The sequence below is a fragment of the Babylonia areolata genome, chromosome 8, assembly GCF_041734735.1.
Source record: "Babylonia areolata isolate BAREFJ2019XMU chromosome 8, ASM4173473v1, whole genome shotgun sequence".
NCBI lineage: Eukaryota > Metazoa > Mollusca > Gastropoda > Neogastropoda > Buccinidae > Babylonia > Babylonia areolata.
Genome location: NC_134883.1, coordinates 25,993,392 through 26,013,117, shown reverse-complemented (window position 1 = coordinate 26,013,117; position 19,726 = coordinate 25,993,392). Strand labels below are relative to the sequence as shown.

Below are 19,726 nucleotides of genomic sequence, written 5' to 3'. Positions count from 1 at the left end.
TTATAACCTGGTGTTCAGTTGTCTTTGTCTCTGTGTGTGTGTGTATGTCTGCGTGTCCGTGGTTAACTTTAACAAAGTTATTTTCTCTGGAAATGCTTTGCCTGCCAATACCAAATTTGACTTAAACATAGTATGAAAAAAAATCTTCACAGACATACCAATAATCACCGTCGACGTGTTTACTACATATAAATGTTCTAAAGTGGACACTGAATTGACTGGAATGCATATAAAAGAAAAACTGAATTGATCGCTGTTTCAGCCCGTTGTAGACTGGTTCGTGCAGATCTAGAGATCTACCATGTGTTGCGATGTGCTTGAAGCGATGGGAACGTCTCACTTACCGACGAAATAAAAGATTACTTGAGATATAATAAAACTCACAAAAAACATGATTTAAAGGGCGTTATTACGTCCAATAGAATCACGTCCATTCATCGCCCGAAGAAGAACATTGCTTTAAATATCAAATTTAGTCAAGTGACGTCAGATGCGCCGCAACAGTGGGGATTAGTCTTCTTGCTTCGGAACTGAACATGAATGGTTCGATCCCGCTCTCATGCTTTTCTTTTTTCTTTTTTCTTTTTTTATCACAAGCTTATTTTCATATATGATATTTGATGCAGAACACTTTTTAACGATTTTTTTTTCATACCATTTCTCTTCTCCTCATGATTTGTTTACTGGATAGAGCACTAAGTACAAGTGAGTCTTGAAGGTTTTGCCTCTTGTTTATTTTTATTTCTATGTTTTATGTTTGTGCAATGGGTGGAAACTGTTGTGTGTGTGTGTGTGTGTAGGTGTGTGTAGGTGTCTGTCTATCTGTGTCTGTGTCTGTGTGCTTATTTGTTTTCGTTCGTATGGGATTGCTCTATTTTTTCCATATATTGAATTTTCTTTTTAGTTTGGTTTTGGGTTTGATGGTGTCCTTATTCTTTCTTCTTCTTTTTTTCTTTGTTTTTTCTTTCTTTTCTTTTTTCTTTTTCTTTTTATTTTAACATCTCACTGTGTCTGGGGGGGTTTTCTGTCGGTCTGTGTCTGACTACCCTTCTGTTTATCTATCTGTGTGGACATGTATCTGTCTTCATCCCTCCTTCCCTTACCCCTCTCGCTCGTTATAGTGCAGTTATGCGTGCATGGAGCACGCACCTGCACCTGAAAATATGAGAAACATTCATGTTAACTCCTGTACTCTTTCACCTCTCTCTCTATCACCATCTCTCTCCCCCTCTCTCTCTCTCTCTCTCTCTCTCAGGATTTAGATGTACTTTAGTATGTGTTTGTATTGATATGATGTGTGTCGATGTTACATGCATAAATATCTATTATATGATTTTATCTGTACTTTGTTTTCTGTGTACTGTCCAAACCTTGGAGACGAACGACTGAAAAAAAAGGGCACATTACCTCCCTGTCACATGTACTTTAAGCTAATGACAAAGTGCCAAAGTGTCGCAAATCTCTTAATAGTTTACGGTGTTTCAATTCTGGTTGTTGTTGTTTTTTTGTTTTTTTGTTTGTTTTCCTTTATGTTCCATTTCATCTATTTTGCACCATTTTGTTCTGATTAGTACAGGTCTACTATGTCACCATTAAACATTAAACATTTCAATGTTCATTGTTCTCTCTCTCTCTCTCTCTCTCTCTCTCTCTCTCTCTCGTGTTCTGATTTATTATCTCTTCAATCCTATCCATTGTTTAATATCATGATGTTTGCTTTCTACAATGGCAGACATGTAACCTTACTTACGTCGTTGGCCTTTGGTTCCACGTAACTGTAATTATTTACATACTTCAAATACTCTAGTGTTTCACAAAATACAACAACATTCTCGTGTGTGTGTGTGTGAGAGAGAGAGAGAGAGAGAGAGAGAGAGAGAGAGAGAGTCTGTGTCTGTGTGCGTGCGTGCGTGTGTGTTGGTAGCGTGAGCGTGCGGGGAGAGGGGGAGGCGTGTTGTTGGACCAAGGGAGACCAGCTTGTACCCTTGGGTTACTAGGTTTTGTGGTTGTATCCCTTTGACAGACTGTGTGTGTGTGTGTGTGTGTGTGTGTGTGTGTGTGTGTGTGTGTGTGTGTGTGTGTGTGTTGTACGATGTGCGTATAGATAGATAGATAGATAGATAGACGTACGTGTGTGTGTGTGTGTGTGTGTGTGTGTGTGTGTGTGTGTGTGTGTGTGTGTGTGTGTGTGCCGATAGATTCTCAAATACCTTACTTGTTCAACTTGTCTCTAACCAGTTCGAAGAATCGTCTTGTTATCTGAGGTGACCGACGTGACAATGATGAATAAATGACAGGGTCTGAGTGACCGGATCAACGTGTGCCTCTTCAGCCTGGCTGTGGCGGACTGTGGCTACCTCCTCGCCCTCTTCGTCTACAGGTTCTACAGCCACCTGGCACTCTTTTCACGGACGATGGGCAACTACTGGAAGGTCCGAAGCCTCAACACTGTCTACGGAGTGATCTGGGGCTTCTCCACCGTGTCAGTATTGCTGACCTTGCTGGTCTCTGTGGAGAGGTGAGCACTGACCATTACTTCATCCACTGGTCAGTAGGACCAAGGTGGGCAGAATGGATCAGACGTTCATCTGCCAATAAGTGTCCGTGAGGGTTGTGGGTTCGATTTCCGCTTTCGGCCTTTTCCCCCTACGTTGGACTTTTGGAAATCAAACTGAGCGCCTAGTCATTCGGAGGAGACGATTTGTATTTGTATTTGTATTTCTTTTTATCACAACAGATTTCTCTGTGTGAAATTCGGGCTGCTCTCCCCAGGGAGAGCGGGTCGCTATACTACAGCGCCACCCTTTTTTTTTTTTTTTTTTTTTTTTTTTTTTTGCATTTTTTCCTGCGTGCAGTTTCATTTGTTTTTCCTACAGAATTTTGCCAGGAACAACCCTTTTGTTGCCGTGGGTTCTTTTACGTGCGCTAAGTTCATGCTGCACACGGGACCTCGGTTTATCGTCTCATCCGAATGACTAGCGTCCAGACCACCACTCAAAGTCTAGTGGAGGGGGAGAAAATATCGGCGGCTGAGTCGTGATTCGAACTCGCTTCCTAGGCGGACGCGTTACCTCTAGGCCACCACTCCACTCCTGATAAACTGAGGTCCGTATGCAGCACGCGCTTTTCGCACCGAAAACGAAAAAGCAACAAAAGTGTTGCTATGTCTGGCAAAATTCTGCAGAAGAAATCCACTCTGATAGATGTAAAAATGTTGCATATTGTATTATCCACTTTTGCCACGACAGATTTCTCTGTGTGAAATTCGGGCTGCTCTGCACTGACTGCGCCACCTTTTTCTTTTCTTTTCTATTTTTCCTGCCAGAAATTATATTTGGTTTCCTACCGAAGTAGATTTTTCTACATAATTTTGCCAGGGTCATCCCTTTTGTTGTCATAGGTTCTTTTACGTGCGCTAAGTGCATTCTGCACACAGGACCTCGGTTTTCCGTCTCATCTGAATGATTAGCGTCCAGACCACCACTCAAGGTCTGATGGAGAGAGAAAATACTGCCGACGGTGGGTTTCGATCCAGTGCTCTCAGATTCTCTCTCTTCCTAAGTGGATGCGTTACCATTAGGCCAACGCTCCACACAAATATAATTATATGCATGCACTCATGGCCTGACTAGCGCCTTGGGTTATGCTCTGTCTGGCATCTGCCCTAAAATGAGGTGCTGCGTATGTCGATTTGTCTGAACACAGTGACACCTCTTTGAGTATCAGTATCAGTAACTCAAGGAGGCGTCACTGCGTTCGGACAAATCCATATACGATACACCACATTTGCTAAGCAGATGCCAGACCAGCAGCGTAACCCAACGCGCTCGGGAAACTGAAACTTTTATGTATGATAGTAAGTCGAGTCCGACTACGAACATTAGAACAGCAGAGGAGGTAATTGCTGTCCCGACTATCTGAACTAGAATTATTTTCATTGTTGTGAAGAGCATTTTGCCCATGTTACATCCTCACTCTCTCGGCCAAGAGGGTTTAAGGACAGTCTGCGTTGGGATGATCCCCAAATACCAACAACTAGCCCCCAAGGCTGCAGTACTAAGGCCCAGTGCAATCTTGCCTCCTAGTTTGAGTCATAGTTCTTAACAATAGACAAAGCTGTGAATGAATTTCCATAATAGTAGATAAATCATTGATCATACAGCTTTCACTTTGCTGATGGCTCAACTTCAAGCGTGTGTCAGTCGAGCTAAGCACCAACTTTGACCATACCAAGATGGATACATGTGGACACGTCATTTATGCAGCCTCCGTTGTAAGTTGGTCTTAGTCTGCTTTCTGTTGATATAAGCCATGCTACAGCGTTGTTTGAAAGTGGTTAAAGACTCTGTTATGGGTGTTAAAATGCGTTGAGTCGTCTTTTCAAAACCTTGTAGACTTTTCTGCAGCCATCGTTATTGATGACCAGCTTGCTTATCAAAATCATTGATCTTTCTTTCAATCCATCAATTGCGCATCGGTGGGGATGTGTTTTGTTGCGTCATTCTTATCTGCTTGGCAAATCGCACATGGTGATGGTGTTTGTTCAAACCAGTTTACCTTGTTGCGTGTTGTTCAGGCAGAGTTCAGTCATTGTTCCCATACTCATCATTCCCGATAAAACTTTTTTTTCCGTGACTACTCACGGAGTTTGTTTTGTTTTTCTCCGACAGATGCCTGTGTGTTGTGAGTCCACTGAAAACCAAGCAGCTTCTGAAGACCAAGGTCATGGTGATCCTCATCGTCCTCATCTACTTCCTCATCCTGTCCAGCTCCCTCATCTTCAACTCCAAGTACGTCGTGGAAACCAAAGAGGACGCGGAGACCAACAGCACCGTGTACGTAGCTGTGCTCAGCGATTTCTACCTGAACAACCAGCTGGTCGTCAACATCGTCTTCTACAACATCTTGATCATCACCATTCCGTGCTGTTCCTTCATCATCGTTGTCATCTGTACTACCGCCACGGTCATTTTCCTGAAGAGGGCGCTGTCTTGGAAACGGACCTCTGCCAACATGGCGGCGGAGAAGGTGGACAAACGGGAAACTGTCCTGACCAAGATGCTGGTGCTGATCTGTTACGCCTTCGTGTTTTTCATGACGCCGACAGTGCTCAACGCTTTCCTGGTGCAGTTTTTTCCGGGCTGGGGACCCCTGGGACATCTCTTCAACACCTTCTATGTCTACGTGGCGATGATGCATCTCTTCAGCGCCATCAACTCCTCTCTGAATTTCTTCATCTACTACTTCTGTGCATCGAAATATCGAAGCACGCTTCGCGAACTCTGTTGCTGCCGCGGCGACCATTCACCGCAGTCGCGAAGTGATTAGTGCGTCGTGTACTGACGAGTGAGAGAACTCGGGTTACAACTCGCCAGAGGCTTTTATCATTGTGGGATTTTTCGATTCATGGCAGGCACCTACCCGAGTTCGGTATGCTGTGGGCGCTAATGGAAAAAAGGACTTCACAATAGAATGTTATTAACTTCTCACATGGGTTTTTTGGGGAGTGCTGCTAAAATTTCCTGATCAACACTGCAGGTGTCTGTGTCTCTCGGGCCTGGTTCACGCCGGAATATATCACGAAGGAAAGTGTAGGACACGAGTGAGTCAGTAGCAGTGTAGGGTCTCCTTTCGTGTGTGTCTTCATGGTGACATAACACTTATAGATCTCTGTGGAGTGTTCTACCGTTTCTTACCTCCCCACTTTCCACTTCTATTGGAAGAGCATCACAGTTGAATCTGTGCCGGCGTACTTTGGAGAGTCCAAAGTTTGGATTATTAAAAATTATTTTCTGAATCTTGTTCTTCTTCTTCAGCGTTCCCAGGTCAAGTTCAGACGGTCAGCCCAGAGTAGGTTGCGAAGTCCGCAGTCTGCTGAAGCTCTGTAGCCGTTCCCCACAACTTGTCATGGAGCGCTGCGGGACTGGGCCAGATTTGGCGCCTCAGCTGTATGTGTAGAGGGCAGTCTTGCAGAACATAGGATGGAGTTTGAGGGGCAGTGTCACACGGACATTGGTCTGTGTGGGAAATTTTCAGTTTGTAGAGATGGAAAAGGAACTGGCAGTGGCCTGTGCACAGTCTTAGGATGATGACTTGCTGAGCTCGACCCAGCTGATAGATGCTGTCCTCTGATCCCAGAGGTAGCCGTTCTCGCCAGCTGTTTCTGAAGTGGCTGCAGAGAATGGTCTTTGCTTCCCCAAAGCAAAGGGTGTGGGCAGATTGGGTGAGCCTGCTTCCTGCTTTGGAGAGCTTGTCTGCCTCTTCATTTCCTGCGATGCTGCAGTGAGAGGGGATCCACTGTAGGACCGTTGTGGTTCTGGCACTTAGGGCCTGCATCTCTGTCCGGATGTCTTGCAAGGTTTTGTCCCCCACTCTGGTCTGGAGGCTTTGTAGGACAGCTCGGCAGTCGGTGAGGAAGACAGTGCGGTCTGGCAAACTGTCTGGCGTTGGGCTGATGCTAGTAGCGCAGATGCTTCGGCTCTAAAATTCGTTGAGGTGAGGCCAGTAGCAATGGAATGCTTCACTGAGCTGTCATCTGGGAATCGGATGTAAACACCATCTCCCCAGCTCCTTACAACATTCTTGGCAGAGCCGTCTGTGTATACACAGGTCCAGGTGGTGCTCGGATAGTCCCTATCCAGTGCTTCCAGGGTCATCAGATTCAGTTCAGCATCCAGGAAATGGCCTTTGCTCTGAATGCCAGGGATGTCAACATGGGGGACATTTAGTGACCAGTCTTTAAAGTCTTGCAGGAGTTAAACAGGTTGGTTCCTGTCAGGCAAGCACTGGCCATGGGTCTGGTGGAGGGCCTTAACGAGGTGGTGTGTGCTTCTGCGCTTCAGCCTATTCTTGGTTGGGACCTGGAGTTTTGAAGACAGAGGGTGTAATGGAAGCCGTTTCATCTTCTCACTCTGGCGAAGCAGTCTCTCATCTCTTCTCTCTTCCAGAGACATGAGTCCAGCAGTCCCTGCCATAGCGTTGATGGGTGTGGTCTTCATGCCACCTGTGATGAGGCACAAACTGGCGTTCTGGATTTTAGCAAAGGGTTCTGTGCTAGACTTTTCTGCTGTTGCCCAGGTATTGGAAGCATACTCCATGTGAGGTCTGACTGATCCTGTGTAAACTTGAGTCAGGATCTTCATGTTAGCTCCCCACTTGGTGCCGGCCAGTTCCTTCATCACGGCCATCTTGCATATGGCTTTGCTCCGGGCTGTGCTGATGTGAGACCAGGATTACCTGCAGTCCAATTTCACACCGAGTTAGGTGGATGTGTCCTGTTGAGGGATCGACTCTCCTTCAATCTGGAGGGTGAAGGTCTTTGGGGACAGGGAGAAGCAGGTGGCTTCAGTCTTGGTCCTGTTGATTGTGACCAACCACTTGTTTGACCATGTGGCAATGATATTCAGGGCTACTTGCATCCTGCAGGTTGCTGTGGAGATCTGTTCTGCTTGTGTCCAAACAGCTAGACCATCTGCATGAAGGGCTCTGGAGATATGCATTGACAGCTGGTCAAATACGTCGTCAATGAAGAAGGCGAAAAGGGTAGGTGATACCACACTGCCCTGCGGGACTCTTTCTCGAATCTTGAATAGTCTGCTGAGGTGGCAATCGAGCTTCACGCGAGCAGAACTTTGGAGGAGATAGCTCTGGATCCATCGATGCATTCTCCCACAAACCTGTTTCTGGAGCAGGTTGAGAAGAAGGCCTTCTTTCCAGACCTTATCGAAGGCCTTAGTCAGGCCCACAAAGACGGCCCATGTCTTCATGTTTTGTTGGAATCCGTTTTAAATGTCCTGGGCTAACAGAGTGACCTGATCTCCTGTGCTTCTGTTATTTCTAAAGCCTGGCTGACCTGGGTTGATGAGGCCATTTTTCTCCAGGTGATACTACAGTCTTCTGTTTACCATGTGCTCTATTATTTCCCCAAGACAAATGAAGAGACTGATGGGTCGAAAACATGTCTTGGAGCGTCTGTCTTTTCCCTTCTTGAGGATAGGAATGATGACAGCTTCCTTCCAACAGTGTGAGAATTCCCCTGTGTCCAGGAAAGGTTGAAGATTTCCAGTGATATTTCCTTTGCATGGTTGCCTATGTGCTTAATCATTTCGTTTGCCTGCTACCGTTTCGGTATTCAGTTGTCTGATGGCCGCAGTAAGCTCCTGGGTGGTAAAGGCATCAGTCATTGTTGGGGATGGCCTCTGTTAAATCTTGTTCAAACTCAGTTTCACCAAAACCTCCGAGCCGTCCTTGTAACACTCATGAAATAAATGTGAACCATGTGTATGTGTGTTGGTGTGGGAGTGTGTGTGTGTGCGCGCGTGTGTGTGTGTGTATGTGTGTGCGTGTGTGTGTTTAACTAACCAGTAACGGCAACTGAAAATCAATATCTATATTTTTACACATGACACTGCTGTAGCTGGAACGTATGAAAACAACTCTTATTTTTACAAAAACAAATCCGTGTCCTGTTTTCCATCAGATTGACAAAATTGTATGGAAATGTTCTTTGGTATTAATCTCAACCCTTAAAAATCAGAACGCCAAGAATGAAGTAAAACAAGATTGAAGATTATCCAAAGGCCATTTTGCAAGATTAGAGATCCTGTAAAATGAAAATGCATGTTGTTGTTTTTTTCATACACTTACTTTAACAGAGCTTGCGTTCAGCGCACATAATAGAACCCATGAAAGCTCTGCTCTAAAACTGCACCTTGCTGAAGGAACTATTCTAATAAGTTTGTAAAACCGCTCAACCAGCACTCAAGACACGGAAAAAACCAACCCACTGTTACGACTCTGCCATTGCATAATGTGTTTGAAAACGGTGCAGTACGGTTCATGTCTCAATGATTTAAGGGAAGCAGCTCCTACTTGCATCACATTTGATTCTTTCTTTCCTGACCCCCTCACTCTGTGTCTAGTTTGAAAAAAAAGGGAAAAAAAGATCAGACGTAATTGGAAGCGAGAAAACAGTTTATATGGTTTGATAGAGAAAAAAAAACTAGACAAGAAAGGAAATCGTTTCAATGTAGCCTAAGAAAAAAATTGTACAAATCGTTTTCCGAACGATGATAACTTCATTCACGCAAAATAACAATGGATCACGATGATAATGGAAACGTATAAGCACAAATAAGAAGTGGGTATCAAGAACTTTTGTGACAGGAGAAAATGTAACCCGCGCGCGCGCGCGCGCACGCACGGACACACACACACACACACACACACACACACACTAATGGTTCATCATTTCTCATTTTAATTAAAGTAATACTGTTTACATCAGACATTGGGAAGATAGAGACTGGAACAGAAGGGGGGGAGACAGAGCGGAGATGGGGGGGGGTGGAGGCAGGTAGAACAGATTTAAAATTCAGAGTATGATCGAGCCATGCAGGACTTAACTCGTAATATGTGTTATGACCGAAAGTTATTTCTCATATCAAAAAACAGTCTGGCAACCAGTAAGCAATTTACAAGCCGATGATTTCTTGTTGGTTTGTTTTTAATCGACCATCGTTGATTGCAAATGCCATCGTACCAACAGATCATCGTACTAACATTACATTACAAACATCATAAGAGAGAGAGAGGGGGGGGGGTTCTCTTCTTGTCATTCAGGGGGAAAAGCCAAAGGTTTCATATGAAACGTTGGGTTACACAAGAACATGAACTTTCCTGTTCCAACCATCCTGTTCTCTTCAGCCCTGCGTATACCTAGACCTATAAACATGCACAAGTGGACAACCTCAATCTTGGCAAGTTTCGTCCTCTTCGCAAATGCCTCTCTGCTTGTCAGGTCTCCCTTCTGGGTCATCAGTATGAAGCGTGTATGGATCTGTCCACACGCGGTGACACCTCTTTGATAGTGAAGCTCAAAGTGGACAGACATCAGTGAGTTTATTTTTGCACCTACAAACAGTACGCCTACCTTCTGACTGGCCTACCTTGTCTGACACTAACAACTTTTTTTCGTTCTGGAAAGTGCGCATTATTTTTTGCAGCTATAAAGAGTACGCCTACTTTCTGAAACAAACAATTTTTTGTTGTTGTTCTGGAAAGTGCGCATTATTTTTAACAGCTATAAACAGTACACCTACTTTCTGAAACAAACAACTTTTTTTCTGGAAAGTCCGCATCAGTAGTTCTTTCCTCTTTCATGAAGCTTCTGAAAGGGATTGGAACAGCTCCTTGTTTTTTCTTTGCATGGAAGTTCCACGCTACTTGCAGCTTCCTTTTTGACTCACTTGTGTAAACAAAGTGAGTCTATGTTTTAACCCGGTGTTAGGTTGTCTGTCTGTGTGTGTGTGTGTGTGTGTGTGTGTGTGTGCGTGTGTGTCCGTGGTAAACTTTAACATTGACATTTTCTCTGCAAATACTTTGTCAGTTGACACCAAATTTGGCATAAAAATAGGAAAAATCCAGTTCTTTCCAGTCATCTTGCTTAAAACAATATTGCACCTCTGGGATGGGCACAAAAAAAAAAGAAGAAGCCGAATTATATGCAAACTACATTTACTGTTATATTTATATTTTTTTGTATTCTCTAAACTTGGCACTTTGACCTCTTATTCTGACACAACAAGAGGAGTCATTATTATCATTTTTTGTTCAAACAGGAACTTCTTTTGCTAAGCATAGAACTTTTATTTATTTTGCAAACGTTTTGGTGCAGATAGTAAAAAAGGGAAATTACTCTGTAATTAATGCTAGGGGACTTAATTTATCACAAGTGAGTCTTGAAGGCCTTGCCTCTCTTGTTCCTCTTGTTGCTGTCCAGAGTACGGGCATGCAGCCAAAAACATATCCACAGTCAGACATTAAGGAGGACTGAGCGCCTGGTTCTAGAAGTGTACACCTCACAGCCCTGTAGAACGGTCTGCGGCTTCGGCCGGACTGTCCAGCCACTGGTCTCCCAGCACAGCATCTGCGAACAGAGGACATGGCATAGATGTGTTATTGTTGCTATGTTTACTGTTATACAGTGCTACGCTAAGTTCAAATATCGGAACTGTTGGTACAGTTTTAGTTTATCAAGGCGTTCGGACAATTCCATATACGCTACACCACGTCTACCAGGCAAATGCCTGACCAGCAGCATGACCCAACGCGCTTAGTCAGGCCTTGAGTTTATGCATATATATCTGTGTACCTATCCGAGTGGATTTCTTCTTCAGAATGTTGCCAGACGACAACCATTTTGTTGCCGTTGCTTATTTTTCAGTGCGCCAAGTGCGCGCTGCACACGGGATCTCGGTTTTCGTCTCAACCGAATGACTGGACGCTCAGTGTGATTTCGTTCCTAGTCTTCTTCTTCTGCGTTCACTCGCATGTACACGAGTGGGCTTTTACATGCATGACCGTTTTTACCCCGCCATGGAGGCAGCCATGCTCCGTTTTCGGGGGTGTGCATGCTGGGTATGTTTTTTTGTTTCCATAACCCACCGAACGCTGACATGGATTACAGGATCTTTAACGTGCGTATTTGATCTTCTGCATGCGTTTACACACGAAGGGGGTTCAGGCACTAGCAGGTCTGCACATATGTTGACCTGGGAGATCGTAAAAATCTCCACCCTTTACCCACCAGGCGCCATCACCGTGATTCGAACCAGGGACCCTCAGATTGAAAGTCCAACGCTTTAACCACTTGGCTGTTGCGCCCGTCTAGTCAAACTTGGGAGAAAAGGCGAGAGCGGGAAGCGAACCCAGTCCTCACGGACACTGTATCGGCAGATGAGCGTCTTAACCATTCTGCCACCGTCCTCTTTCCTGGTACAGTCGTATCCTTCGTGTTAAAATGCATTGAGCAGCAGCAGTGGTATGTCTGTTTCTGAAGAGCAGCAGTGGTATGTTTGTTTCTGAGGAGCAGCAGTGGTATGTTTGTTTCTGAAGAGCAGCAGCAGTGGTATCTGTCTGTTTCTGAAGAGCAGCAGTGGTATCTGTCTGTTTCTGAAGAGCAGCAGTGGTATGTTTGTTTCTGAAGAGCAGCAGCAGTGGTATGTCTGTTTCTGAAGAGCAGCAGCAGTGGTATGTTTGTTTCTGAAGAGCAGCAGTGGTATGTTTGTTTCTGAAGAGCAGCAGTGGTATCTGTCTGTTTCTGAAGAGCAGCAGCAGTGATATGTCTGTTTCTGAAGTCCATGGGATTGCGCATGTTGGTGTTCGCAGTGCAGAGCTTGAGAAAAGCGTTCGCGGTGAATGAATACTGGAACGGAAGTTTAGTGCGTTTTTTTTGAAAGACATCGTTGGACTGAAGTTGTGATTCAATGAGTATGCATTGTTATTGTATCCTCCACACCCCAAAAGGGGCAAAAGGATTAAATTTCTTTGAATCTTTGAATCTTTTGAGGTGTTGTGGAGGAGGGTAGCAGGAAGGGAAGAGAAGGGTGGGAGGAGGCCTATGATAGATGTTGCCTATGGTGAGGTCTCCAGCAAGATCATACAGCGTGTTAGTGAGGCGACTGGCGCGTCAGGGAGACGTTTTTCATTCACAGCAAATCGATGAGGATCGGAGAACGTGAATGTGGCGAAGCGGACAGCGAGGGACTCTCCAGGTGATGGTTGCGTGTGTGTGTGTGTGTGTGTGTGTGTGTGTGTGTGTGTGTGTGTGTGTGTGTGTGTGTGTGTGTGTGTGTGTGTGTGTGTGTACGTTCGTGCTTACGAGCATGTCTTACAGCCATGTCCCAAGACGTTCTATGCAACTCAGATATTAAAGACGGACGCACACACCTCAGATAGTCCGGATTTTAAACTGAAGACTCGAAAAAGAAAACCAATAATAATCCCTCTATTCCCAACTCCATCCAACCAACCTATCCACCCCCACCCCCCAACCCCACAACCCCCTCCGCCATCCAACCCCAACCCAATTAAGCCCCCTCACCTCGTTCCCCACCCCCAACACGATCACTATGGACCAAGAACAACAACAGCAACAACAACAACAACAACAACACAGACGCCTCACTCATTCACCTGTGCCGCGTGACTCCGAAGGGATTTTCCGACACTTCCCTCCCTGGCAGATGTAGAAACCGTAGCACTGACACTCCGAGTCGCCCGTGCAGCTCTTGGTCAGGATGCCGCCGCAGTCCTTCTGGCAACGGTATATCGTTTGGCATGTTTTCAATACAGAGAAAAGATAAAGGAAGGAAAAACGCAAAGGAGAAAGGAGGAGAATGTAGGAAAGAAGGGAGAGGAAGGAGGGAAGGAGTGAAGGAAGGAATAAAGTAAGAGGAAGTAGGGAGGGAACGAAGGATGAGGAAGGAAGGAGGGAAGGAGTGAAGGAAGGAATAAAGTAAGAGCAAGTAGGGAGTGAACGAAGGATGAGGAAGGAAGGAGGGAAGGAGTGAAGGAAGGAATAAAGTAAGAGGAAGTAGGGAGGGAACGAAGGATGAGGAAGGAAGAAAGGAAGGAGTGAAGGAAGGAATAAAGTAAGAGGAAGTAGGGAGGGAACGAAGGATGAGGAAGGAAGAGGAAGGATGGAAAGAGTGACGGAAGGACGAAAGTAAGAGGAATTAGAGAGGGAAGGAAGGGTGAGAAAGAAAGAAGAAGGAGGGAAGGAAGGAATAGGGGAAGGAAAAACGGATCGAAAAAAAACCCGAAGAGTAAACAGGGAGGAAATGAAAGAATGAAGTCTGCAAGGATGGGTGGAGGGAAGGAAGGAAGGAAGGAACGATCGCGTAGATATCGTCGCGAGAGAAGAATACGGGAAAGAATGATAGATGGAAGGAAGGAAAGAAGGAAGACAAGCAAGAAAGAAGGAAGTTAGGAAGGAAGGAAAGATAGCGTACATATAGTTGCGAAAGAGGGATAAAGCAGGAAGGTAAGAAGGAAGGACGGAACGGAGAGCGAGGGAGACAGAGAAGGAGAGACGAAAATGTCATCTTTTGTGAAAGAATGAAAAAGGGGGCAAGACTAAAGAACATCAAAATAGCAAAAAGGAACGAGAGAAGAAAAAACTGAAGAAAGAAATTAAGAAATACGAAATAAATGAACGATCGAATGGAAAAAACAACAACAACAACTAATGAAAAACCGAATGAAATTATCCAACGAATGATAATAAAAACAGCACATAATCAGAATGCTCGTGCACCCGAAGATTACGAAAGACTGGGTCCATTCATCTTTGATTGAATATAGAAAAGTATCGTTTAGAATTGTTATACAAGTATACAAATACACATTCACTGATATAATTATGACCGTGTTTCAACGAAAAAAGGCATTTCGAAACACACACACACACACACACACACACACACACACACACACACACACACACACACACACACACACATACATACATACACTCACAGAGAGAGAGAGAGAGAGAGAGAGAGAGAGAGAGAGAGTAATAACGATAGACTTTGATGATTCACTCTTTAAAAAGTAAAAAGAGTGTGACTGATCCACTTGACCCCCCTCAACTCTCTCTCTCTCTCTCTCTCTCTCTCTGTCTATCTATCTATCTATCTACCCTATCTATCTACACAAGTATTTCCTGAACTTGTCCACATCTTTATGTGTGCGTTAGCATGTGGATAAGTGTGTCTCTGTTTGTCTATGTAGCTGTATGTGTCTGTATGTCTGTCCGTTCTCTCTCTCTCTCTCTCTCTCTCTCTCTCTCTCTCTCTTTCTCAAACACACACACACACACACACACACACACACACACACACACACACACCACAACACATCATACCACACACCACCACACCACCACAGAACTCACACTACACCAGACCATGTCTCACAATACCATGTACCACACCATCTCGTATTACACCCAGTTCACACTCGTATTCTTCTTCTTTTTCATTCAGGCACATGAGAGACCATACACCCTGATGTGTTCAGTGTATCAACGACCATAATGACAACAAAAACAAAAAAGAACAAAAAAACAAAAAAACCACACATTTTCACATAACACAAAACTCTCTGGCCAATTCTAGTGACACAATAAAGAGGAAGAGAGAGGAAGGAGACACTGACATCACCCTCAGCAAAGCACCCTGGTGTGTTCAGTGTATCAACGACCATAGTAATAAAAACAAGAACAACAAATGATTGTTTTCACGTAACACAAAAACTCTCTTGTCAATTCTAGTGACACAATAAAGAGAAAAAGAAAGGGAGGAGACACTCACATCACCCTGTGCAAAGGACCCCAGGGACACGGGGAAGGCAGCGGAGAGGGGCTGCACACCTCCACCACCCTCCGCCCCGGGCTGCTCCTCGTCTCCGGGGACCTGCCATTCAGCCAGGCCTGCATCAGACGTCGGCTCCCCCGTGTGCCCCAACCCGAGGTCGTCGCTGCCTGGGAAGTCCGTGTCTTCGTCATCAATGGAAGCAGCAGTACGACCAATGTCCACTTCCACGGGTCTCCCCAAAACTGTACGACCAGTGTCCACTTCCACGGGTCTCCCCAAAACTGTACGACCAATGTCCACCTCCACGGGTCTCCCCAAAACTGTACGACCAATGTCCACCTCCACGGGTCTCCCCAAAACTGTACGACCAGTGTCCACTTCCACGGGTCTCCCCAAAACTGTACCATCAATATCCGGTTCAATGGAATTTCCAAAATTTCCGGGAACCTGTTCTAATTCCTGAATGGCTTCTACAGTGTTGCTGTTGTCTTCGTTGGAAATACCTTTGGAGAGAAGGTCTGAATTCGGATTTTCCAAGAAATAGTGTCCCGAGGAAACCAGACACTTTTTCAGGTGGACGTGGATGAAGTTGGCTTTAGAGAGCTTTGCGGCGGGTACACTGATGATATGAAAACGTCCCGGTGGATTCAGAAAGATCCGTCGTGAGGAAAAATAGGCGAATGGCTTCGGGTATTGAAAATAACTGTCTGATCTGATCAAGCTCGGATACTGAGCGTTTCCTTCGAGCTGGCGAATGACTCTCTGAATGATTTCTTCGTCCGGGTTGAAGCCACGCCCCTGAGCTTTGTCATTCAGTTTGCTGCGTTCGACTGAAGGGCGCGCTGTGCCGGAGATGAAGACACTCACAGGGCCATTAACAGAGGCATGTCGAGGAAACAGAACGACGCGATCTATGTTGTTTTCACTGTTTTGACCGATGGTCAAAGACTGGGCTGTTCCTTCGCTGAACCTGTTTCTGTTCACCCCGTGATATCGGCGAAGAACGTTGCCACGGTGATACACGTTGATGATGTGACCACCAAGCTTTGGAATTCCTTGCGTTTGGAACAGAAAGGCTCGTAACTGTCTCGACAACCGTTTCACGTCGTTGATTACCTGCTCGCTCATCAGCGGCTCGTGCTGCAGGATGCTTTCCAAAAACTCTTTGGAGACGTCGTCGCGGACTACTGGTTTGGAGTCCGTCCCCCATAACAGAGCCCACAAGTTGTCAAGGCGGCTTCCACCATAGCTGCGGCTTCGTGTGGGCGTATGTCTACAGGCACCGTGTGTTTTGTGCGTGCATGACAGCTGGACGTTCACCAGCAGTATGAGGAGAACTTTCAGTGTCATCCTGTGAGGAAACGGTCGCCCAGAGCAATCCATGGACATGAAATTACCGAGTCTGAAAGGTTGTTAGGACTTTCACTCAGACTTTGTCAACACCTGTTTAAACAAACCGCATGCAGATATGTTATAAGTACTTCAGGGGGGAGTTCCGAGTATGTATTTAGAAATTTCAAAGCGGCATGCATGATACAATGCGATACGGCACGATGCGACACGATACGATACGATACGATACGATGCAAGAGAATACAATGCAATGCAGTACAGTGCAGTACAGTGCAGTGCAGTGCTGTGTAGTTTAGTGTAGTGCAATGTAAGACATTTCAATACAATGCAGTGCAGTGCAGTGCAGTGTTGTGTGGTGTAATACAATACAATACAATACAATACAGTGATCGGGGTAGTATCTGTTAACAGCTTCAAGTCAAAGCATTGTCGATTTGCTCGTTAACTGTCTTTCTGTTTGTTTCCTATTTAGTGTGTTTGGTTGGCTGGTTGGATGAAACTGAAACTGGTTGAATGTGGTTTAATCAATCCACAGTTCAAAGCTCACTCTTTTCACTCCCGCTACAGTCAACAGCTTTACGGTCCGAAGAGATTTCAAGGTCGGGTCGACGACCGTCTGTTTCAACAGTTATGTTTAACAAGTTGTAATGCAACCATGGTTATATTTGTCATATTTACATGCTAAAGAACTGCAGTGATTGAACGCCGCCTATCAAAGCACATACTTGCAATAAACAAGTATTTGCTGCATCCCTGCTACATTTAATGGTTGTTGTTGTTTTTATAAAAAGCTAAGTAGAATTTATATGCCATTGGGCAGAACTATTATGACAATAAAGCACTTTCGTAGAACTGCTATGACAATAATGCCATTAGGCAGAATTACTACGAAAATAATGTCACTGGACAGAACTGCTATGACAATGCTGTTAGGCAGGATTGTTATCTGAAATCATTTTTTCAAGCTTGTACACTTTGTTCTATCTAGTCCGTGATATGCTTTGAAACATACCTTTGCAGACATGATTCGGCATTCCAGATACAAAAAAAAAGTTTCACAGTTCACATTAAGGTATTTAAGAGGATCAAAGATAGACAAGCATTATTAAAGTAAATAATTTCTAAAATCAACTATGTTTTTCAGCCACGTAATTAATAAATCTCAAGTTCAAGCCGAATGCTGTTTAGAATCATATGATTATGTACCGCGTATCATTTTTTTAAAGCAAAGTATGAGTTTATTAGATGAACCTATTTGTTTTAATGACAGGATTAGAGATGGTAACTGATGTCTGTGACATTACCTGGCACGACAGTGTGAGGTGTTTATTGCATTGATAATTTCCGCAGAAACATGGAAAATAAATTCCTCAGTACCGCTTTTAATATGAAAAAAAAAATAATAATAATAAAAGCCGCAATCTAGTAAAATAACTATTTACAAAGAGCGAGTATCATCATCATCATCGTCGTCGTCGTCGTCGTCGTCATCATTATCAGCAGCAGCATCGTACAATTACTTCTGCTGTAACTACAACTAACGATGATGATAATATTAACTCGTGTGATACAGATTTTTTTTTTTTTTAATTCAAAATTCCACACCATTATGTTTTAAGATGCTCTGATAAAATACGACTTGTATGCTAAAAGACATCAGAAACGGAATTTGGTTTGAATTAATGGGAACAGTGTTTTGAAAAAGTTGGTTTTTACAATCGATTCGAGACAAAAATTTAAGGTGATTGTCATATCTAAATTACACACAGATATATTATCTGTAAATAAGATTGTGACCAATACATTTCTAATAGAAATGGGACTGACAAACAGCAGATCCTGCACTTCTGGACATGAAACATGTACACGACAAAACTGAAATAACATTGCTGCCCGACATTTTTTTAGTTGAAGTTTTAGATCAGTCCAGAGTTAAATGTGCAGCTGCTTAGAATGTAGATGATATTAACAAAGAAACAAAAACAGATGATATTAACAAAGAAACAAAAACAAACAAACAGGGGGGAAAAGGTTGTTTTGGGGACTGTTGACAGCTGACAAAAAGTCTTTAAATGAAAGAATAAAGAGGCCAGGGAAGTGCAGGATCAAACAACAGTAAAGGGAAGTAACTCTCCGGTCTTTTTTCTCTTAATTGTTGTCCATATTTGTCTTTGATTTTACTGTCCCGATTGAACAAACAGGTCTATCTTTACCGAACATCGTTGCAGTTGAAGGCTTTTTAAAATAGAAAAATCGACATGAAAATGAACATTTAATGGTCAAAGAAGATTTTCAATCAAAAAATATCGAGACTGAATTGTTTGTTTTTTTCTGTAACCTTCTCTGTCCTACGCCACTTTTTACACACCTTTGACCGAATATATTCGGTTCCCTTTCATGAATCACCTTTTTGTAGCGGATTTGCTATCACAATACGTTTCTTTAGCAAATTACGATTCGCTTCTGCAATATATAATGTTTCGTTGCAATATGCAAAAAGACTGCTGTTTACAAACTAAGTACCAGCTCAACCACGACTCAGTGTATTTAGGTATACTTATAGATTTCTTTGTTTTTTCTGCTTGCTTGCTTATGCTGATTTTTACACAGTACATTTGCGATATAAAATAGATCAAAAGAAAGAAACAGGTGTATGTGTACGCGCAGAGAGAGAGAGAGAAGGGGGAGGGAGAGAGAGAGCACTATGCCAAAATGCCCTTCACAGGGTGAACATTAAATCTTATGAAGTGAACAGTTTATAAAATGTTATAACGACAACGATCAGACATCATTTCATCATTCTGAAGAAAAGACAAAAGAATCCTGATAAAGCCTCAACTTAAACGCTTCGCACAATGTTATTAAACGATCCTCAGACATCATTGCTACCGTCATTTGAAAATCGATTAAATAAAACAACAAATCAATACACTGGAAAACTTACCCCAAAATGTTCTCAAATCCAAGACGATTGTACATAAAAAAAAATTTAAAAAAAAAAAGAAAAAGAAAATCGCACTACCTACTCTGCTCGAGATACCTTCTCTAAGACCTGGCCGCCGAAGCGAGCGAAATTTGCATGCGCGCACGTGCGTGTCTCCTTAAATAGCTGTGTACCGAGCAGCATGGTCGTGGTTCCTCTGACGGTGCATTAGGAGAGGAATTATCCCCCTTATCGTTATTTTATCCACCGGCCAGGCAAAAAGCTTGAGCTA

The 19,726-nt window shown here is 43.9% G+C and overlaps 1 protein-coding gene across 1 annotated transcript in view; it reads left to right on the top strand.

Moving 5' to 3' along the window:
* Positions 1-6,728, top strand: part of LOC143285252 (uncharacterized) — a 19,844-nt gene extending 13,116 nt beyond the window's left edge. The window contains exons 5-7 of the mRNA XM_076592510.1: positions 2,298-2,518; positions 4,671-5,320; positions 6,610-6,728. Coding sequence (XP_076448625.1) covers positions 2,298-2,518; positions 4,671-5,320; positions 6,610-6,728 — 990 coding nt within the window. The remainder of the gene's footprint in view (positions 1-2,297; positions 2,519-4,670; positions 5,321-6,609) is intronic.
* Positions 6,729-19,726: the final 12,998 nt, after the last annotated feature.